The 24765-nt window shown below is 34.7% G+C and overlaps 1 protein-coding gene across 1 annotated transcript; it reads right to left on the minus strand.

The window, feature by feature from the left end:
- Nucleotides 1–23977, minus strand: LOC131855522 (transcriptional regulator ATRX homolog). The gene is made up of 28 exons (XM_059206798.1): nucleotides 20929–23977; nucleotides 19748–19821; nucleotides 17658–17830; nucleotides 16505–16626; nucleotides 15797–15828; nucleotides 15078–15278; nucleotides 14373–14475; nucleotides 14152–14244; nucleotides 13478–13618; nucleotides 12951–13067; nucleotides 12354–12520; nucleotides 11812–11975; nucleotides 11303–11440; nucleotides 10969–11144; nucleotides 10528–10649; nucleotides 9282–9405; nucleotides 8449–8517; nucleotides 7556–7697; nucleotides 6448–6619; nucleotides 6041–6153; nucleotides 5446–5554; nucleotides 4785–4956; nucleotides 4197–4409; nucleotides 3513–3672; nucleotides 3116–3252; nucleotides 1435–1519; nucleotides 687–808; nucleotides 1–234 (listed from the first exon to the last, which is right to left on the minus strand). Exons 1-28 carry the CDS (start codon nucleotides 23887–23889, stop codon nucleotides 1–3), a joined length of 6636 nt encoding a protein of 2211 aa, XP_059062781.1. The 5' UTR covers nucleotides 23890–23977.
- Between the last annotated feature and the right edge of the window lie 788 nt (nucleotides 23978–24765).

Raw genomic sequence — 24765 nt, forward strand, 5'->3', positions numbered from 1 at the left:
CTAGTCGGAGTCGAGGTTGACGACGTCAGCGGGGGCGGGTGCGGCGGCGGGCGTGGGGCGCGGGTGGTGCGGGGGCCGGCCGCGCGGCCTGCCGGCGCCGGCGCCGGGGGCGGGGGCGGGGGCGGGGGCGGCGCCGCGCTCCCCGACCATGATCTCCCGGGCGCGCTGCTGCTGGAGCGCCATCGCCACCGGGTCGCGGCTGCCCAGCCCGCCCGCGTAGTACTTCGCCCCCATCTGTACGACCGACTAGCTTATATCGACACATTTTACATAGCTACTAGTTGCTCTCGAAAGTATCTCGAAACGCGGCCACTTTTTACATAGATATAGTTGTTCCCGCCTGCAATAAAGGTATACGCTTCCAGGATACCGGTGACGGATGATGTAACGAAGGTGACCATGGCACGCAAACGAACACGTATGTGTGTTTTATGACGCACAAGAGTCAAAAAGATAAAAAGGTTACTCAAGCATGACATTTATAATAATTCTACAAAAAAATCTAAACATCTAATACTACAATTATAAAACTTTAAACAGTAACTTTAATGAATACCTAAGGAATTTAGTTTTTTAGTAGATTGTTCTATAGAATTGTTACAAATATTTTTAAGTATATCTATGACAACCAATGAATGAGATACTATATACACTCTTTATATAATATTGGTTACGATGTCACATACGTTCTGTTGTTGCTGTAGCAGCTGCTGGAGCCGCATCTGGTGCTGCTGCTGCTGTTGGCGCTGCCACGGCGGCTCGTACTGCAGACTGCTGGTGCCGCCCATACCGCCACCACCGCCTCCACCTACGTTACATATCTCTTTTAATATATCAATCATTCCAGTGGAACAAACCAGTTGAATACCAGCAAAGTTGGCAACCTATTAACTGCCTTTACACATACGCTCTTTTACACGCTAATAGGCTTTCACGCAGGAAAGACATACACATTATGTAAATGTAAACTAAGAGAACAAGAAAGACTGCGCACAACGCCAGCCACGCACGATTGAAGTACGCTGGAGTGTGCGAGCTTTAGCGTCTTTTTAATAATTAAATATCATTGCAAATTGGTAGACATTTGATTATGAAGTAAAAACATAATTATAGAGATAATTATACATTTTATAATTTATAAGTCTTAGACATGTCTCTAAAATAAAATACGTGAAATAAAATATATATATTTTAAAAGTGACCTATAATAAACAAACGAAATCCGAGAGAGGGCGGTAGGTCCGCCTCGTTCCACATTGGATTCAAATATACCGCGATATGTCGGCATGTCAAATATTAAATTCATCACGACATCAACAGTTGATAATGTCTTTAACTACCCATCTGGGATAACAGTTTTTAAGGCATTCAAATTCAAAGTTTTTCAAAGTCTTTAAGGCATATTAATTAATTAATTACTATATCTGTACTTACTGGGATTCATTACAGCATTCATCATTGCCGGATTCATCATACCAGGTTGTGTGTACTTGTACATTTCACTCATTTTCTGCATCAGCTGTTAACAGATTATTAATTTTAATAAACATTACACATGAATAATATATAATAGTAATTTCTTAAAGATGTTACAATATTTTTCGTTTTATTTATATTATATCTTTGGTTCTATATCGTTGTGAACATCAACACCATCTTTATACACGTTTATTTAAATATATCAAAATATTATATAATAGACTTCAATATTAAATAAATAGTATTATTTAGAGTAGGAGGCTAAAATAATCACTTTGTCCGATCATGCAAAATGTGCACTTTATGTGATTATCACATAAACAGATTTGTTAGTTATTAATGTCATCACTTTTTTAAAAATCCAGTAAAATGATCGTGTTAGCCCCCTGGGTACGACATCCAATGGACTAGTAATATCGACATGAAACTTACGCCATAGTCATATCCACCGAACATCTGAACAGATAAATGTTATACCAATTAATATAACCTCCATTTAAAACATTTTATTTTTCTACAGATATAGCATAGATTAAAAGAAACTACATATAATATACAAATATAAGGAAGGTCGTAGAGAAAAAAATACAAAAATTACAAGTAAAATGTGTGCATCTCAATTGCATAAACATAAAAACATATATAACTATATCTCTGACAAATCATCTAGTTTTGCAGTCGTGCAGATATTTTATCATTTGACATCTCTTATTTGACTAGGCCTGTTGTATTATGTTGTACATTGTAATTTAAATTTTGTTGTTCCTTTGATAGATGTTTTTTCTAAAGCTATTCTTTGTATCACGTTTTATTTAGAAGCTGAATACAAACTTAAGTCACTAAGACTCACTAAGAGGCATCATCATCAATATAAGGCCTATTCTATATGTACATAAAATTTCATTCATCATACAATATTTAGGAACCTTACAATACTTGAAGTTATTTCAAAATACCCCAGTCTTGAATTTCTGACAATTATTTGGCTGCATTTAGTGTCTCTCTTTTACCAACATATTATAAACCTACGTACATACTATATAACTAAAATCTCACAAAAAGGAAATGTGTATCCCACTCATATTGTAAAGAACATAAGCTTTCGAATGTTAAATAAAGAAATTAACGTAAAATATGTTTTTTTTCCTGTTAAGTACTAATAAACATACTGACGGCCTACTAGTCTATAATAGGCGCCTATATACATAAATAGCGTCACAGACATTACGTCTTTATGAGATATCTGCCTTTCATCTTGTAATTTGTCATGAAAATAAGAGAATACCATTGCAACAATGATCTCTGCCTTCAACCGAAACTCAACTTACAATGCAAGCTACTTAGCGGGTGAAATAAGCACACAGAGGTGCACACTGACGACTTTTTTCATAGTGTACCTCTGTAGTTTTTTTTTCGGATTACTCTAATGCTGTTGGCTGTTGGCCGCATCTGGCCTTTACAGCTTCACCGGACGATAGGGGGCGAGTGCAGATGGCAGATGGAAGGACTTATAGAGCCGCTGAAGGCCAACTCCCGCCTGACGCATACGCCTTGGCTCAGGCCGTCGTAATTTCGATCCCCATTAGAATTAGACGAGGGATCGATCGGAAGGATCTCGGTAGTGTTACATACATACCTGTGGATTACTGTTGTATATAAGTGGCAGCATGTCCCGTATCTGATTGTCGTTAATGTTGGGTATGTCTTTCCGTAACATTGCCGCTAATGCTGCATACGCCAACTGCTGTTGTTGTTGTGCCAGCAATCCTGGAACTATGGTTTTTTTTTTTATTTACATATTCACTTAATACAATTTGTTTTGAAATAGAGGTTTTACACAATAAGAAAAATACAAAAATACTAGCTGATCTGACAAACTTTCTTCTTTCTCATTACCATATTCAAGGAATTAAACTTTTTTTATTAAAATAAAAGTACCATACTCCTTATAACATTAACTATCTATGAGTGAGAGTCCCTCAGGAGAGTCTATACAGAATGGTAACCATTTTCTAAAATAAAAGGAAACTAACCCATTCCATTGTGCATGGGCCAGGCAGAGGGGAAAGGCGCGGGCGGCGGTCGATTCTTCTCATTCTCAAAGTCTTCCCAGGCCGCTTTGCGTTCCTCTTCACTTAATGTCTCCTCTTCTTTGTTCTCTAACAGTGAATCGTGCTCATGATACTTGTAGATCTGAAATCAATATGTTACATGAAATATACCTAAATTGCAGGGAAAGAAATTTTTCTTCACTTCTGATGGTCACGGGCTCGAGTCCTCGCAAGGCACACATTTATATTCATGAGTATGATTGTATCGATCTGGGTGTTTTTCATGTATATTATGTATGTATTTACAATAAAAATATCTATGTATTTATATCAGTTATCTAGTACTCATAACACAAACTCTACTTATGCTTAGCTTGGGACTAGATGGGACCTTGTAAATTGTCCTGAGATATTATTATCATTTGAATAAAAATTATATCTTTTTATTTTTGTTTTTCCCACGTGATATTGTGAAATCACCTTCCAGCAATAATATTTCCAAACCGATAAGAAAAGAGATTATTTCTTCTTAAAATGTCGGACTTTTACACTTGCAATTCAATTCCAACTTGCGGTAATCAGATACTATCAAACTATGAGTTGCTAGCTCGTTTGTCACCTATGCTATAAACAAGGAACTCTATCGTATTCTAAAATATCCATTACTTGTGCCTCGTGCTCCTTGAGCATCTCCGCGAACAGTCTGTCCTTGGGGAGCGGTGGCAGCTGCCTGGGCGAGGGCGGCGTTGGCTCGAACTTGTAGAGCTCGGCGAGGTCGTTCTCCGCGTAGTGCCGGTCGATTTGTTGCTCGTCGATCACGCGCTTCGATATCGCCTGCTTCGTCACCTGACGCTCGTAGATCTTCTCCTCCATTGTGCCCTATTGTCACAATCACCATTATACCATCGCAACGCTTGCAATCGTCAGGGAATTTATCCCCTCATGCTAGAACCTAAGTGATCTTAGATGGTGCGGTTTGAGAGAAGCCGCCTCCCGCAGATCGTGGAATGAACTACCTGCCGAGGTTTTCTAAAGAGACTACAGCATGGAGTTTTCAAGAAGGGTATGTTAAGGTTAAGGGTCGGCAATGCGCACGTGATACTCCTGATGTTTCAGGCGTCCATAGTCCATAGGCACGTTGCCGACCTTTAAGAAACCTGAATATAAAACCCCTTGCTCTTGAGGAAACTGATTCAGATTGTTATGAAAACCTGGGCGAAATGGCCAGCCCCAGCTATTTATTTATAAACTCACCATAGCAAGAAACCTATATATATAACATGGTTTTTTCTGTCCGAATCGGTAGACCCTGAATATACTCTGCACATCATGAGAAGGGTTCCAGGAGACGTCGAAGATGACGACGCGATTCGCAGCTACCAGGTTAATGCCGAGCCCACCTGCCCTCGTAGATATTAAGAACAATCTGCAACATACATGGTGTAATAGTATTAATACAAATCATTTTATTATTCATCGATTATTTATTAATTATGGAATGTTATACCAGCTATCGGCTACGAAATAAGCTGACGTGGCACCAGTGGAGAATGGTGGGATACGAAATAAGTGAAATCAGTCAGCTCATCAGAAAATTCAACAGGAATTAACCCTGATGACTTGGAATTCATTCCTGGAGAACCGTGTGCAGGTCAACTGGATAGATTAGCAATGAGGACACTAGTCCAAACACTAAGAATCTCACAACAATCCCAAGGCATTTTTAGTATAAAATTATTTATTTTTAATACTACTACACACTACACTAATATTTAATTATTAGTATAAAAAAACAATTACTTAAATTTACAGTACAGTAAATTACATGACTATTCAAATACAAAACAAAGACAATATTAAAAATTAAAATAAGCATCTTATATCCTACATAATATATTGGATTATAATATCATACCTAGCTCTAGGATTATCTTCTCTGTTGAAATTCTTGCACCAAATAGACCTATTTTCGCATGATGTGGACCCATCTAATCTAAAATAATCTACTCCTGGTGACCATGAACCTGTAAAGTCAGTGTCGATTAATTTTTCGTTTGAGGTTTCCATGAACGGAATGGAACCAACATAGTGTATCTATAAATTTAGGCACAATATATCACCTACACCTTTATTCTATTAACAATTAATTATATCTAAACAATCAAACAACCGTCGCCTACATACGCGAAAGCGCGATCACATCATCACGTGACGCCCGTCCCGTGATCTATCTCTCATGCGTTGTCATTCAGGGGCACTGAGATTATGTTCCCGTATATTGTAATTCCACTACTACATCAAAACTGCTTTCCGAACGAGCGGTAGATTAAAAAATAAGTATAACTATGAAGTACTCTAAAATGCTTAAATTTCATTTGAATTAAGAATATTCTATCCTATTCTAAAACACAATTTACAAATAACAGCTTTGGTTGGCCAATCCTCACGCCACAAGTAATGGCATTGAAAGATTTTCTTGGTAATTAATTAAAAATTCAACAAGTACTCACCAACATGACTTCCTAATTTCTCATCGATACGCCCCTCTTGTGTGGCTTCGTCTACTTTCCCAAGAAAATGTTCAATAAGATCTAATGAGTACAGTGACTGCGAAAATACGAGTCTGAAAAGTTGAAAAGATATATGTATTTGAATGAACACTGTCCTTAATTTTTTCTTATTCAAATTTAACAGAATTAGTCAGTTCATCGCCCCCAAAGAAATATACTTTACTTATACATATACTAGCTGTGGATGGATGCTTGTTTGTTAATCTTACACTCAAAAACTACTGAATGGATTTTAATGAAACTTTACAGTAATATAGCTTATACATCATAATAACATACGTGGGTGAAACTACGGGCACAGCTAGTGTTAAATAAGAGTTAATTATATTTATTTCCGCTGTACTTACAACTTATCACCAATGGTCTCGCATTGCCGCAATATGTCGAAAAGCAGCACAAGTTTGTGTGAGTTTCTCATGTCCTCCAGTTCATCGTCAGAAACCAACTTGATCCACCACTCTGTTGGGTTCTCATTTTTCACTTCCATTACTTCAGGTATATCATCGTCTTCAATTTCCACTATATAATAATAGTTATGTTACAATTATTAAATAGTTAAAACAGCGTAACTTCGCAACTAACAAATGTGAACAAAATATAATAAACAAACATTTAAAATTAAGTGATGTGGAATCAATGATAACCGCACCCACATCGGTTTTTTATTTTTATTGAGGGATTTGGGCTATTGTCAGATGTTTAGACCTGTAGCATTGCGACCTACATAGATCAGTTACATCGGTTAAGCCATTTTTGAGATTAGCGCCTACTAATGCAGTTTTCTTCCAAGCTCTCAGATGAACTACCTGCCAAGGGCTTTTATGGAGACTATAGCATGAGGCATTTCAAGAATGGTATTTTAAGGATCCTTAAGGGTAGTTTCAACGCGCATATGACAGCCCTGATTCAGACGTCTATATATTAACCGTTTACAATCAGGTGTATGCTGTATTGTCACCAATATGGTGAAAATAACAGACTTGCTTTGCGTTCTATTATAATGATGATAATAATTTTTCTTATATATCTTCCATGAACATAGATAATTTTTATTTTTTACATATAGATTATCCAATGATGAATCAAGATTATATTCTATATATTTGCAGTGTCATATTATATTACATTAATCACTCGTTTAACGGAAAATAACATTATTGCTTATGGCATCATTTTCAGTGGAACATTCTTAGTTTCAATATATATTGAAATTAGTAATTTTTTTTTAAATAATTGACCATTAACAATTTATATGATTTCCGCAATTATATAAAAAAACTTTGTTTAATTTTAATTTTAGTACTTTTTTCTATAACTATAATATCCATCAAACAAGATAACGGCCCACCTGATGGTAAGTGGTATTCGTAAAGCACTATCTATATAACTATATACATATATGCAGAGCATCATATTCACATCATTCATAGAAACAAAAAATATAAGATTACTAACCTGGGTTTGCTCTCGTCCCTCTCCGGGCAGTCCCCTTTTGTTCCTTCTTAGTTTTTTTCCCTGATTTCTTTTTTTTATTCTTTTTGTGACTGTCATCACTCATGTCCGAGGAGTCGTCGGTTGATTCTTCTGTTGTCGACTCCTATTCGATAAAAATATTAATAAATAGGAGATAAATTAATTGTTATGTTGGAAACTGTTTTATAAACCTTTTTTATTGTCTATATTTTTTATAAACACTTGTTTTACATGTGACATACGTCAGTCAATTACAATATTTTACGACTATACCGCCATTGCCATGTGCCATTTTCTTTGCTCGTTGTCTTGATCTCCATCCTTCACAAGTTGTCTGGCAGAGATTGCATAAGCAATAAGGCTGCTTTTGTATCTTAATATTTGGTACAATAAAGAATATATAAATTTATTGACTACCTCGGTGGTCTAGCGGTTTAACACACCGTTTTACTTCCGATGGTTGAGTTCGATTCCTAGCACAGCATAAACATTTGTATTCATGAGTATGGTTGTTTGTATTAGTCTGGGTGTTTTTATATCAGTTATCTAGTACCCATAACACAAACTTTAGCTAGGGTAACTTAACTTGAGTCTAGATGGCGCTGTATGATTTATCCTGAGATTATTATTATTATAAATAAATCAATAATTTAATAAAAAACTCTATTATTGATCCTCTCACGGACAAAACAATTACATAATATAAAACATATAGCTATAATTAGACACACCCATAGTATTCTGGTTTTGCTAGGATCAAATATTGCCTGCTACACAAGCCTTGAATTTAGTGCAGGGATTGTTGTTAAACCATTTTATCTACATATATTCATTAATGTAAAAGTTAACAGATAAATAAAAATTGTGATACTCACTTCTGGCGTTGAATCATCGTCTATAAAGTCTGCCAATGATCCCTCTGAGTCTTCTTCTTCTCTCTCCCTCTAACAGATAAAATAAATCAATCAATAGACTGCTTATATCATGTACATACTCAATTCATAGTTAGAGAGGGGACTGTTAGTAACGGGAAGTAGTGGCCTCATTCCCTGCAAAGTACCATGTCAGAATGGCCTCAACCACCTGGAAGCTATTGTGGTTACTTCCTGTTCAATTCATCATGACGGGCGAATAAATTAATTTTAAAAATGTTTGTCTGTTATTCTTGCTAATCTCTGAAAGGGCCGGACCGATTTTGACGGATCTTTCACTCGCAGATAAATAACGTTATAAGGTCATTAACATAGATTACTTTTATTTTAGAAATGTTGTCTTTTAATAAAAAAACGAGTAAATTCCACGAACGAAGTTGCGGCTAACAGCTTGACTGCACTGATATCTCGCCAGTGTATACCGTATACCGTTAGGCGTGAGCATCAACCCATTATGGCCTATGGAAAAAATGTGCATTTTGATTGGGCTTGTCGAAGTAGAGACAAGTGCAACTTCGTTCACCCAAAAAATGGACAATGTGATATTTCTACATTTTTTCAACTACTTTTATTTAAGCTGTGATCCTATTGGTTATAGCATAGCATAATACTATATAGCTTATAAGCTATCTTTTCTAGATACATACGGTATCGAACATTAAAAGTATATTGTAATTAGAACTAGTATTTACCAAACAAACTCTTCAAATGCTTCATATTAGTGTATTTTTTTTAATTTATCAGTTATTTATTGAAGGACATTTGGAGGGACTTACTTTCTTTTGTTGCATGATCTCGTATCTTTCAGAGTTATATTTGAGTACGAGTGGGTGCGTCCATATCCTCTGCAGCGACTGGAAGTCAGGGAACAGGAAACCTGACGACTTGCCCGGTAGTGGTCTGGGGATGAGGGGTCCATTATATTTAATAATATCGTAAACAAGCCAGGTATTAAATAACGGTTATAAAAAAACATTATTTTTTTGTTTTTTATTCGTAATTATAAATTGGTATTTCTATTTTTATGTAAACGGAAACATGCTTACCATCCACTTGATGGTCAACAGTAACCATCGCCTATATAGGCGATGGTTACATGAATAACATTACGGACATCACGTTATCACTTGGCACCAGTGGTACTTATCCATTGCCATTCTACTCTATTCTATTCTAGAGAATAGAATAGAGTAGAGTTGACTATGCTGTCATGCATCTTATTCTGTAATTCACTGGCTAATCTCACCCTACAACCAAAATACATCTCACAAATAAAGCCAATTGGCGTCTGAAATAGGTAGAAAGAAAGAAACAAAGAAAAAAATAAATATGTAGGTGACATTGAAGTAAAAAGGTGTTTGCGTGTTAAACACCTTTTTAGAATATACGGTTTTTATGCTGTGGGTGCACCATTCCAAATTCATCCATCACGAAAATAAGTTATTGTAATAGACCCCTTATATTATATGAACCAATGAAATAATGGGTGAAAACTAATGACATAACTAATGAAATATGGTCATAATGGTGGAATGGGATTGTTAGTAATGTTGATTAATAACCCCGTTGCTAGCAATGTACCACATTAGGTTGACCTCCACTATGGTTCCATACCATCATAATAAGGTCCTTGTTATTTGTCTCGATAGGCTAACTGACCAGCAGAGCTATTCTGTAAGCATCACTTACGAATTCAAAAGCGGAATCTGCGGTGAGGTTGTACATTCTGTAAAACCCGATAGCCCATGCTCGAGAGCGGGATAGAGGTAAAACAGGCACTAGTGTTTTTTTTAAATATGGGCAAGCTCGAAAGTTCAGTAGGTTCTTTATATTTGAAAACGGATATGAGTGCCATTATTGAAGCGATGAGAGAAATGAGTTGATAGAACGCTTACAGAATACCAATGCTAACCTCATATACATTTTATCATCCTTTACTGATGCCCCGCCAGTACCGTACCGTATACCGTTAGTACAAGCAAGTGTAATATTCCTTATCATCCATTAAAAAAAATGTCATACCTCCTTGAGTAGTTATCTAAGTAGTGCTGGTAGAGTTTTATCTGGACATCTGTGAGTGTGATGAATAGCACATATTCGTGCTTCGGAGGCAGGAAGGGCGCCAGCACCCCGTAATCTCTCCTCTGAAATAATTTTGCACTGTGTTATCACTAGTGAATTGTGACGCCTCGGTTGCCCAGCGGTTTAGAGCACCAACTTACGTCAACAATGGTAGCGAATTCTATTCTCGATAAATATTTATTATAGAATTATTTGTATACATTAATATGTCTGTTAGTATTAATCCGGGTGTTTTCTATATGTATTATTTTTATTGGTTGTTTACCCAAGCTCTGTTTATATTGTGTTGAAGCAACACTTCATTTTCACATTTTTTACATTTCATTTTACATTATGGGAACACAATTACTATTTAAACTAATTGTAATAAGGTTGGTTTACCTGCACGGCACCATCCAACATTTTATGTAGTACATGTGAACGTCTCTTCATCACCCTTATGTCGTGTTCCGTCGAATCGGTATATTGTCCATTGGTAATGGGGTTCACAAAACGATTAAGATATTCATTGTATTTTCCCAACAGATTAGGCTTTACGAATTGTACCATGCAGTAATCTGTAATGAGAATTAAACACATTAATAAACAGTTCAGTTAAAAACTAGTAAAACCAGAGTTTCTAGACTGTTCTAAAAAGAATAAAATCTGGTGGTCAAGGAATAGAAATACCGGAAGCTTATAAGATATACATATACATAGATGAGAAAGTACTTACATTCTTTGAGATTGTTCTGTAGCGGTGTCCCCGTGAGCACAATGCGCCGCCGCGTCTTCACCCTGTTCATAGACTGCGACAAACTCGTTTTTTCATTCTTTAGTAAGTGACCTTCATCGCAAACCACCAAGTCGGGACCTAATTGAGAAACAAAATGTTATATTTTTTTTTGAACGGACGATTATGGAATGGTGCGCGCTGCGCTAACGGTTTACGCTGGCGGAGCACTAGTGGAGAATGATAAGCATGCATAGGTAAGTTAGTTAGCCGTTCGTGACAAATACACCAGGACTTTATCACGATGCTTTCCATGGGGAACCGAGTGGAGGTCAACGAGATATGATACTTTGCTAGTCAACCGGACATGAGCAATGGGCTTAGTAAGTTCACATTACTAACAAGCCACTTCCGACCAACATATATAAAAAATGTTTTATGCGAAGCACTTATAGTATTGAGGATCCATGTGACGAGTCGAAAAGGTTAACAAAGGGGTTGGTATAACTTACCGGGATCAACGAGACTCTCTTGGAAGATACGAAGCATCTTTTTCTTGAATTTCTTAGCGTTGTCCGCGGATAGATTACGGAACATCTCGTAGCCGAGCACGCACACGCCGCCGCTCTCGAACCACTGTTGCATCTGGTATGCGCGTTCCGAGTTCTGCTTATGCCTGAGTAAAACATTTAAAAGAATGAGAGAATCAGAATATCCTTCATTTCTAGTCCCTGACGGTTATAGGTAGTGAATTTTGAAAAAGAGCTAGTGAACACAATATATCTATGCTCGTCGCAGTGGTGCAGCTCTTTGGTCTTAGCCCAAAAGCCCAAAAAGTAATAAATAAAAAAAACAACTGAATTTACATGTGATACATAAATAATATATCGTCAACATTGTCATTAAAATTACATAAAAAATGTTAAGAATACTAAGTTCTGTATCAGGATCATCACTTTTATATATTCTATATAGAAGTGATGAGCCAGATACAGAACTCGTTGACCCAGAAGGGTGGAGACTGTCGTATATTATGTCCAGACGGTGTCAGTACCTGGATAGCTCGTAGACGTCGAGGTCGCGGGCGGCGTGCGCGTGCTTCAGCCAGATGCGGAACTCGTTGACCCAGTTGAGGACCGTCGACAGCGGACACACCACCAGCACGCGGTTCACACCAGTCAGGTCCGCCGCCGCCAGCAGAGTGTGCGTCAGTGATACTACCTATATCACATACACCACTTTATAACAAAGGTAATTTTTAACACACACAACACGCTCTTTCCCCTCCGATCAATCCATTAATCAAACGGGGATCGAAATTATGACGGCCTGAGCAGAGGTTCAGAACAACTAGCGGTGCCTTCTGACAGAAGTCATATCCGTCAGACGGGAGTTGTCTTTCAGCCGCTCCATCCTTCCACGTTCCACGGGTTTAGAGTGCCATCTGCACTCGCCCCCTATCGTCCAGTTTATTTAAAATCAAGTGTCAACACACTTGATTCAAAACGTCATACAATATTATACACACTCGGCTCTATTACACAATTGGGATAAAATGGACAAAGACCTTTTTATTTAAAGACTTTCAGCAATTGAGAGCAAATAAGGGAATTGGGAATATAAAAGTGCTTCCACGATCTAAAGAACATACCTGTAATGTCTTTCCGAGACCCATACAATGGGCTAAAATGCACCCAGAACCCCTGTCCTTTTTAATGCGCTTCACACTTTCGAAACACGCGTTCCACATGAACTTGATACCGTTAGCCTGTAATCAAATTACATATAATCAATATACTATATATAATACAATAAATATATAAAATAAAATTAATTAAATTTATTTTATACCATTGGAAATGTGTATACAAAGTGACGGCGCACCTATATTCTGTTTTTTAATCCTGGAGACAAATTTGACATTATCACGTTGCCAAGTTTTTGCATTTTTTTAATAGAGCCACTATCAGAAATTAATATTAATTACCGATTTTTATAAGTCACTCAGAAATAATGTGTGGGTGTTTATTTAATTGATAAACGTTGGAGGCCCATAGGTAGAAATTATGGTCTCGATCGGTCTGGCCGTTTCGGAAGAGTATTGTTACAATGTGTGCAAATCTGATGTCTAAGATCATTCCTCACTTCCCACTCCGGTTAAATGATTTTAAAAGTCACCTGATGTGGCTTCAACTTCTTCACCAGTCCCCTGTCAACTTCGATGAGCGGCTCTTTTGTTTCAGGATCAAAGTCAAGGACCACTTTCTCTAACACCACCTCATCTGGTTTACCAGACTCGTCAAACTCTAAATTGTTATACTGGCAAAGAAAAAACATAATATTGGATTAAAAAAATGTTATCTATCTATAGGAGTCAAATTAAATTTGGAACACAGATAAATAATATCGTAGTGTACTTAATATGATACTTTTTGTCGATTTCACGCAGACAACGCCTCGCAATATAATTAGTTCAAAATATACTTTACTGTAATTAGTTGAAGAATGTTGCAAACTAAGTTTATATTGTCCAGGTAATAATTATTATTCAAGATTGTGTATGTTTCTCACAAACATACTATACAGTTAAACTAAACTGCTACTAGATAATTTTAATTGTTTGTCCATTCCTAATATAATTGTAGAGGAATATTCTATTCAAATTTCATATTATGAGAATCATAAATTGATTTTTTTATGAAACTTTTAGTCAATTATTTGCGATTAGTGACAAACATATTCTTATTTATTGTAAATTTATATCACTCTCATCCCGTAACTGATTTTCCAAATTTATATACCTACTTCAAATTCCTATATATTATAAAATATCTAGAGACATAGAAACATACCAATTTTTGTCTTTCCGCAATACGAGCGATCCTTTCTTTTTCTTCCCGCGCAGCTTTCTTAGTGGCCTCTTCCAATTGATTTTTTCCCATAACCTGAAAAATAAAAATAGATTATTGATAGTATATAAAATATTGAAAAGGAAATTATTCTAGTGGAAATATTAACACAACATCAGTTATAAGATTCAGAGATAGATTTACAATAATCTTATAATTGATACCTTTCTGATATTTTTTCTTCCGTGTTTGTTCCGGCCCTCATTTTCCGTGTCCGATCCTGATTCTTCGCTGTCGACCTGTTTGATTCGGCGACGTTTCTTTTTACTGGAAATTCATAAAATATTGGTTAAGTTCTTCTTTACATAGAATAAAATGTAGTCGCTTCCGCTGTCTGTTCGCTTAGATCTTTTAAACTACGCAACAGATTTTAATCCAGTTTTTAGCAATACATAGTGATTCAAGAGGAAGGTTTATATGTATAATAAATACATGTACACCCGTGCGAAGCTTCCTTCGTGCGAGTTTTCCTGACTTATTATTAAAAAAGAAGTAATCAAAGCCTTTATCAACTGTTTACACCATCAACAGAAATTAGCAAAAATATTGCGAGCGAACCAGCTTTCAAAGCAAAGCAAGCTGCTTGTATGTTGAAATATGTGTTCTAGGTGGCACCGAGAAACCAATTCAGAATAGAAATATTAAATCTTATATAACTTCACACTTACTCTAATTACTACTAACTCACAATAATTTAATGTTATATAACTTCACACTTTTTAGTCATTTGTGTGAATACAAACCAAATATCTAGAGTTAAAAAAGTGTAATAAATAGTGAACGAATTTAAAAATAAATTAAAATAAGATGACTTTCTGTAAATTGTACCTAAGGTAGGTCTCAAAATACTATTGGATAAAATGACTCACTTTCCATCATCAGAGGAGTGGTCGACAGATGCATCACTGTCGGTACCTTTCTTCTTTTTATTACTCTTCTTGGCCGGTTCTGAACTCTCCTCCTCTGAATCTTCAAAATCGCTCATCTTCACATCTTTGTTTTTTTTGCGCGTTGAACCATTTTCTGAATCTGACGATATAGCATTCGGTTTGCGACGTTTAAGTTTGACACTGAAAAAATATTAATGAAGTATAGAGTATGTATTGTAGTACAATTATAGACTTTGCTCCATAGGATAAAGAATTCAATATCAATAAAAAATCCTGAGCACACGCCTTACTTTCCAATCTTTGTCCTTATATTCCTATAAATTCCTATGCAAACATATGTATTCCTTAGTACTATTGTTTGTATAGGTCTGGGTGCTTTCTACGTATATTATGGACTTAAAAAAAAAACAAAATCTAAGTATTTATATCAGTTCTTTAGTCTCATAACACAAGCTCTGCTTACTTGGAGCTAGATGACGTTGTGTGAATTGTTCAAGTTTAAAAAATAAAAAATAGTTCAGGTATAAAGGTAGCCTTCTTTTGAACGGAATCAGACAAAATTGGGGGAGACAGATGTCAAAAAACATTAAATATTTTTGTATTCTATTGCTTGTCTATCCTGAAGATAGAAGAGAAACGTGATGTACTAACAGCATGGGATTTTATGGATCGAAACCTATATATATTAAGACACTTACTGTTCTTCTTCTGAGTCTTCTTTTTTTACGTCCTGAAAATAAATAAATTGTTGATAAAAATATAAATAGAAAAAAAAGTGATATCCGTAGTGATGTCGTCTACCCTATTACAGCCGCTAAGCGTTGCTTTGTAAACTGTTTCGGTTATCGGTTGCGATTAGGCAGAGAAAAGTATAATAGGTATTTGAAGCGGAAGACAGTGAACTGGTCCCGTGGCCCTGAGAGGTATACCATCAGGTTTTTAGCAGGTAAAAATCCGGCAATAATAACTCGTCTCCAATGGAAAATGTGTCCATGATGGATTTACCTGGTGTAAAAAAGAACTGGAATGCAACACAGGTATCCTGAGTGTCACATTATAATATTACACCTTCCGTTTATATAGGGGGGAGGGAATTGTAAGTAATGTAGACTAATAACGTAATAATACAAATAAATAGCATATATGCAGCGTAGCAGTAATGTACCATATCAGGTTGACGTGATTCCACCTGGAAACCATAGTGATAAATTATGGTGAATTTACCATGATGAGCTAACTGATCTGACCTCACTTATCATCCTCCACTGCCCCGCCGGCGTAAACCGCTAGCGCAGGTATCATCCATAAGAAAAAAAAAACAGTATGTATATAGAAGACTGTTACTGTTTACCATTACTTAAGGGGCAAGTAGTCAATATTTCTTTACGAAATAATATTAAGATCACCTCTGGTTCATTTTCTTTGTCTACGTTGGAACTGGATGAGTCAGATTCACCGAGTAAGTCATCCTTGGCGATATGTCCTATGCTATCGCCATTTAATCCTGATAGCGTTATTGTTGGCAAGTCTGCAAGAAATGTAATAAAAAATGTTTTTATTTTATGTAGTAAAATTAGAGCGTACGTGGGGAAAGGGATTATTAGTTCAGTTTACTGCTCGTATCAACCGATTTGTATCATCTGTCCTTATGCGAGTGGCTAAGGAGTGGAACTCTCTCCCAGCAGCAGTAGCAGTCAGTCCGTTTTTATGCCTGTTACAACATTGGGTCATTCAAGTCAAGAGAGAATAGCTACTATCGAGCTTATGTGTAACAGTTTAGACCGCCTCATCACTTAAAATGAGGTGCGATTGCAGTCAAATACGCTCAAAATTAGAAATAAAAAATAAAACAAATTCATTATGATAAATCCCTGGTGAATTTGTCACGATAGGCCAACTGACCTGACATCACGCTTATCCTATCCACTGGTGCCCTGCTAGCATAAACCAGTAGCGTATGCGGACGCATCGTTCCTAAAGCATCCAATAAAAGAAAAGAAACAAAATAATACAGGGACGCTCGTGCCTCTTAGTTCTTCGGAATGACAACGCATGAGGGGTACAGCGAACTTCTTATGATAACGTGATGTCTATGGTGATCTGTTTCATGTATATAGACAACTGTCGCCACATAATAGATGGTGAGCTGCCAGCTTGTTTACCATTCTAATTAAACATAAATAGTTCAGTGATTCTCAACCTTTTCTCCCGGTACCATTTACCTTCTTTGTTATTATATTAGGGGTCGTGGACAAATGAGGTCACACAAGGAGTGTCAGGGGTCCTATATTTCGCGACTAAAATATCTAAGTATTGAAACACGAAATCTGAACTATTAACGATTTAGATGTTTTTCAATGACAACAGAGTTTTTCAGAGACACCTTAATAGCATCGTCTATTCTCAGGATTTATTATGTATTCTTTAGATAAATATAAAAGGTTTTTTAGTAAACATACTTCTTAATAACGCCAAACGATCATAACACGCTATTGTATCAATTTTACTTTCAAAAACCAGTACTTTAGGGTTTTGAGAGCGTACAAGAGTAACAGGTACCTTCTCCACATTCGCTTTCAGCGCCGGAACCCACATCTGAGCTGCTCTCGGTCTGCAGCATGTTCTCAGGATTTATGAGTGGAGATTTTGACATCTTTCTGCGACTTCTGGTGGATTTTGATGTCGAACCTCGCCGTCGGCGTTTTTTGTTCAGGTTACTTAAATTCGTTAGCCTGCAGAATTATGTTAATGTATTTCTAGAGGTGTTTAAAAAAATAAACAATTATGTTATATGTTGGGTATACTAAAAACCAGGTAAAACTTAAATTACTTCCACTAAGAAACAAATGGTAAAAAAGACTATACTAAATAGACACAAGCAATATTATGTAAGATTTTTTTTTTTATAATGATAAACAAGCTGACGGTCCACCTGATGGTAAGAAGTACCCGTCGTCTATACACATGAACAGGACCACGGACATCACGTTATCATGTGACGCTAGTGATAAACTCAAACGTTGCAATTTCAAAGGAGTAAGAAGTTATGCTGCTTATCCTATAACTCCACTGACTAATCTCATCCTACAACCGAAATACAGCTAAGGCAAGTTTCTTAGCGGCTTCAAGACTGACATACCCTCGCAGACCACTTTATACAAAGAATTTACGCTTTGTTTCATTGGGAAAAGTGAAAAGTTCCATTTGCCAGTTATTCATGTTAGTATATACCTTACGTGTTATCCTTTAGAAACCTATTTTAGTTCATTTCGTCACTACCGTATCGGTAGAGATACAAAACTATTTGACCTATTTTTAACCAAAAAGAAAGCTCTAACTTATTTAAAAAAAAAATTTCCTTTATAAATAAAATTGTAGGTTTATAACTAATAATACATACATTGTCGTATTTTTATATTAACGTCATTTTGTATTAGATTCCTATTAGTATATTATAGTATTATTAATTTCGTATCGTACGTCTTTATTAATAACTAGCTAACCCGCGCAACTTATCTGCGTCACATTTGCCCCGTTTTCCTACATTGTCCATTGCAGCGCCGCTTCTATTGATCGGGATGTTATATAGCCTTCCTCAATAAATGGGCTATCCAAAACTAAGAGAATTTTCAAAACCGGTTCAATATATCCAGAGATTACGCCCTACAACCTCACAAACTTTACCTCTTCATAATATTAGTATAGAGGGGGTAAAGAAATTGTTAGTAATGTAGATTAATATAATAACCTCATTGCGAACAATGTATCACATAAGGTTAACCTCCACGTGGTTCCCCCTGGAAACCATCATGATAAATTCCTAGTGAATTTGTCATGATAGACTAACTGACCTATGCTCATTTTATCATTGGTGCCCCGCCAGAGTAAACCGTTAACGCAGACGGGAAAAATAATTTCATTATAAAAAAAAAAATAGTATGGAGCTATAGAAGAATAATAATACTTTGATGTTTTGTTTAAAAGTTAGAATATTTTAATTTGTAATGTCTTTATGTTAGTTTGTTCTGCAGGTTTGAATCCATTATGAAGAGGACTGTACAGTGTGATCTTTACATCTGTACATTGTAGTTTCATATAGTATGATACGATTTTTATATTTAATAGAGATACTGTAAAAATTGCTCGAATGGGCGCCCCGTGAAACTTGCATACTAGCATCGATCGATAATAAAGACAGCCTTAATAATCTGCTCTGTTTCAATGATAAACATTTGAAAACTGTATAAATTCGCTACGGTGCTCTAGATAACTAAGGCATATAATGCCTTTGAAAGTCCTATACGATTCTAAGTTTAAAGCTTCTGTGTTCTGTGGTTTTTGTTTCGTAATTTTTTTTATTAATATACATATATTATTAAATCATTTTTTCACGCGGGACTACCTAAAAAACTATTTGATTATACATTGTGTTGTGATATATATTTAATGAATTATAATTCCTTACTTTTTAAACATATATAAATAGTTTATTGTTATTTTTCAAACACATGCAATGTAAATTCTTTATTAAATATGGAAGCAAATTGTTTGTGCTTCATTTTTATGGAAATTAGATCCATTATCTTCAGAAATTATGAGTTAGCACTGAACTGATGGGCCCAATCTATTTACACCATAACTATATTTACCCATCTAACTCTTTATCAATCTTCGTGTCTGAATTCTCCTCAGAACCACCAGTTTTCGCCATAGAACGGCCAATCTGTAATTAGTTTCAATGTACATGAGAGACTACTTTTACAAAACTAATTTATTATATTAGCTATATCGCGAGAATGAACCTATTATCAGTTAGTCTATACATTTTAATATAATTAGCTTGATGTCCATTATAATAATAGTAATATAATAAACGTCAACCTAGTAGGTTGTTAATAAAACATCAAAATCATGTGCGAGTCTTTAATAATTGGTATTATAGACACATTTAAAGTCAAAAATACACTTAAAGTCACGTGAGTACATAACTAATTTCTAACATATTATATAATAATATATGTGTAATATGGCAGGAAATCTACAAATGCACAACAAATTCTATTTAAAAATATTTTTTTACGTGTGAATACTTTGAGACACATAATAAACATTAAACATAATATATTAATTGTTCTTTTTAACTTCACATCTTCTATTAGTGATATATAACATATAAAGCATAATTATATTCTTAATTTCCAACTGGTCTCTGTAACCATTATATGAATTCCAAAAAGAAAGCTACACATATGTATGACTATTTACAATTAAAAAGAAAAAGATTATCAATATTTTTATGAGTCTATGTTACATGCTATTTTCATGGATACTGTACTAATTTTAATAATTACATTTAGAATGGAATTATCAAATTATCTAAATTGGAGTTTTGACATATCAACATTTAAAGATGATGAAAAGTTGTGGGAAATGACAAGAGCTCCATTGACAAAAGTGTGGTTCTTAATTTGTGAAAGATTGAACTCAGAAGGAATTTATGTTTGACACATACTAAACTGTGATATTATAGTTGAAGAAACAAAATATAATTGTTTTTGAGAAGGTGATTAGTACTAATTTGATTATAATAATTTCCCATGATTCCAGCTTAATGTGTATATGATATACATAATGGTAGTACCAGAAGATTACATGCTGTTACTATAAATGATCAGGATTGGACTGCGTCATTGTAGAATGAACTATATATATAAGAATGCTATACCTGGGAAATATAGGCCATAGTAATGAGTTAAATAGTAGCAGCTGGTAGTATTGCCTAATTTCTATGGAACACTGCAGTAATGACTATAAAATATTAAGTCCTAACCTTGCTGCTACTGGAATTTGACTGCTCATCTTCATCTCTTGACTTCCTGGACTCATTGTCAGAATTATTTTTTGAGCCTGTAGACTGTTGTGCTGGTGATAGTTTCCCTTGCTTTTCTTTATCCTCAGAACCAGAGGAAGAATTAAGTTTCCGTTGACATTCATTTTTTTTATTTTTCTCATCATCCGAACTAGCCACACCTTTAAGCAATGAATCTTTTATTTCTTTAAGAACACCTCTTAATTCCTCATCTTCAGTTTCAGAACTGGATGAGTATGTAAGTAACATTTTTTTTGCATGCATACTTTCCATTATATGTTTCCTTTTAGACCTTGGTGTCACACTCTTGTCTTCTTTTTTTTTATGAGGACTAAACTGTGTAGATTCTGAAGAGTTCAATAAAGCAGTTTTTATTTCCTCAGAATCTTTTGGTGACATCTGTTTTTCACTTTCTCTTTCATTTTTATCAGGTGATACAGCATTATCATTGTCTTTTGATTGCTCATTATCTTGTGTATTTTTATCATTGAGCAATGAATTATCCTTAAGAGTTTGCTTAAAATTGTCATTAGCTGCTGATTTATCAAATCCTTCAAATTCCTTCTCTGAATCTGATGTAAAAAGCAATGCAGTTTTATATTTCTGAACATCATCAATAGTTTTTTCTGGACTTTTAGTTTTACAATGTGTTTTCTCACTATTTTCCTCTTTGTTATCACTTTTGTTACAATTCTCATCGTCATTGGAATCCGATTCATTGAGCAATGCATTTTTAACTGCTTCTGTTTCATCCTTCTCAGTCCTTTCATCATTCTGATTTTTAATTGATTTTGATTTTTCTCTAGAGTCATTTAACAAAGGCTTTCTCATATTACTTATTCCACTGCAACTCTCTGCTGTAGATGAATTTTTATATATGGGACTTAATTCTTTAGCTAAATCATTCCTTTCATCGGGTACTTCACAAATAACTAAATCATTTCTAATAATCTTTCTCAAATTGTGTGCAAGCAAAAAATCTACAGAAATATTAGGTAATCTAATTAACTTTATGAAAAAGTCTTTTTCTTTGAAGTTTTTTACTTCTTCTCTTTTCTGTGACCAATATTCCTCTTCTATCTCTTTTTTATGTGATTTTTTTAGGCTTTTTTCACTTTTATTATGTTTTGCATATTGTTTATGTGAAACTTTCTTTTTGATAATTTCTTTTTTTGATGAAATATTTGCAAATTTATTTAATATATCTGGTTTCAGTAATTTACTTATACTAACACATTTTATAAGAGGCTTTCCTGTATCTACTTTGTCTATGTTACTATCACTGTCTTCAGAACCACTATTTTTATTTTTTTTACTGTCTGTATCAGATTCATTAAATTTTACTTTTTTATGTTTTCTTTTCTTGGTGGAACTTGTTTCCTTAGTATCACTATCACTATCATCTAGATTAATAACAGAGTCATCCAGAGTAATAACTACATCCTCATTTGCACTATTTGACTTAATTTCATCACTATGCTTACTGCTTGCATTAGCTTCTTTGCTTGAACATCTGGGTAATTCCTTACTTGTGGATTCTTTTTCTGATTCTAAGTTAGCACTAGTAGTGGGTTTAGTTTGAGTTACAACATCAGAATTAGTTATAATTTCATCGTTATCAGATTCATCTGTAAGTAATAATCTTTTCCTCTTAACAGATTTTTTTATATTACTTTTACTCAAATCCTGGTCTTTTTGGTTTGTCATTACTTCACTATTTGAAGTGACAGTCATGGTAGAGACATCTTCAGAATCATCACTGAGGACATACTTTTTTTTGTTTCTACTTTTTCGACTATGTTTTCTTATTCTTTCTACGTCACTCTCAGAGACATTGTCATTAGTTACATCATTAATACATTCCTTATCATTATTAGAAACCAATTCTTCACTAATCATAGCAGAACTGTCTTTTCTAGAACTTATCCCTTCACTTAATTGAATATCAGTATCTAAGTTGTTAATGAAATCACCTTCAGAACTTTGTTTCCTTTTTTCACATACCTTATTACTATTAGGTTTTGATTTTTCATTATTATTTATTTTAGACACATTTTTATCAGTTATTATCTCTAGAGGCGAAGTAATATCAGCACAAGTTACATTATCAGAATCATTGTTAGGTGATAAACTTGTAATTTCTTTCAACTTTGTGCCATTAGTAGAAACTGACTTTTCAAAATGATTCATGGGTTCCTCAGTTTTACTGCATAAAGCTGGCAAATTTTTTTCAGGCACATTTATATTTTCGTCTGTACTTTTAAGTTTATCTTTCCTATTTTCATTATTAATACAATTGATGGAGGAATTACTTGTGACACCTTCAGGATGGTTAAAGTTATCACTATCAGAGTGATGTATATCTAATTTATTTTGTTCACTATCTAATTTTTGGTCACTTGTAGAAATTTGTTCATTGGTACACTTTTTTTTCACAGCTTTCTGTCCTTTATTTCTAATGCGATACAATTTACAGTCATGATAAACTGGATATTTATCCTGCATTGATATTGACATAGAACGTGTCAATACTTTTACAGACATGAAATGTTTCAGGGGAATTTTTTTCGATATGCGCAATTTATAAGACTCATATTCGAAATAATGGTAATTAGTTTTTTGATCTGATGATTTTCTTGGCGCCGGTGTTTTCCCGCCACTTGCTGAACTTTGGGCAGCGTGTAATACTGATAGCACTCTGGTAACGCCACTTTCGACATTTTCCAGCGACTTTTTTGACAGTTCACAAATTAAAAGCACTTTGTCCGCTGCCTTTTTCGCTGCATGAGAATTCTTCAACTTATCTCGGAGTATTCTTTTTTCTTTTAGATTTTCTGATCGAGTTCGCAAATTGGAACCTAGTTTTGACAGATATTCTGTCGCTTCGCGTAGCACAAGCCAAACAGAGGTATCGTCCGCCATTTCACGTATTTACAAATATTGAACATGTAAATGTTACTTAAATTAAAGTAATATTATTAGTATTATCTTTATTCAATTAAATTTATAACTTATACTTGAGTTCTAAGCAAAATACGCATGTAAAATACACAAGCCGTAAGATACATTTAAAAAAAATAACCATAGACTAAAAATGTATTCCTAATTACGGTTTTGGAACACAAAATGTATATTTATAATTGAAATAAATTAGGAAAACCACAAAAAAACTATTTAAAATTACCAAAATAAATGCAAATATATATTTAAATTTGGTTATATTTAAATGAATGAAAGTAATTCATTTATGCATTGATGTAATAGTTTAGGAATATTATGAAATGGAACGTATGTAGCAGAACCTATTCAATTTGGACGGGTTATACTTCTATATACCTATATAAATATGTTGGTAGATACAGAGTAGCGGCAAATAGGTACATGCATAGATATTGACGACTATAATATAGATACGACGATGTATGTATATTTTGTGAATTATCTACTAACTGAAACCAAATGAGATTATAGACCAATGAAATTACTAACATAAAAATAAATCATAGCGAAACTATGAAAACTGGCCTCTATAAATAACAAAAAAACATTCAGGTACCAATTTTTTATACTCACCTTTCATGTAAATGGCTGAACTAGCGTTCTATTGAAAGCTTTGTTGTAACCAGAGTTAACTATAGTTGGAATACATTATTGCACTTTGTAAAATAGAATAAACGTTAAATCATACACATATTTCAATTCTCGACCGAAAAATCGGCAAAATACGCAAGGTAAACTATACAAAACAGTCATGAAAAAGAACCATAGAGCATAGAGAATTATAGTATTGCCAGAAGT

This window comes from Achroia grisella, unplaced genomic scaffold, assembly GCF_030625045.1.
Source record: "Achroia grisella isolate CSIRO2021 unplaced genomic scaffold, CSIRO_AGI_Agris_v1 utg146, whole genome shotgun sequence".
Lineage (NCBI taxonomy): Eukaryota > Metazoa > Arthropoda > Insecta > Lepidoptera > Pyralidae > Achroia > Achroia grisella.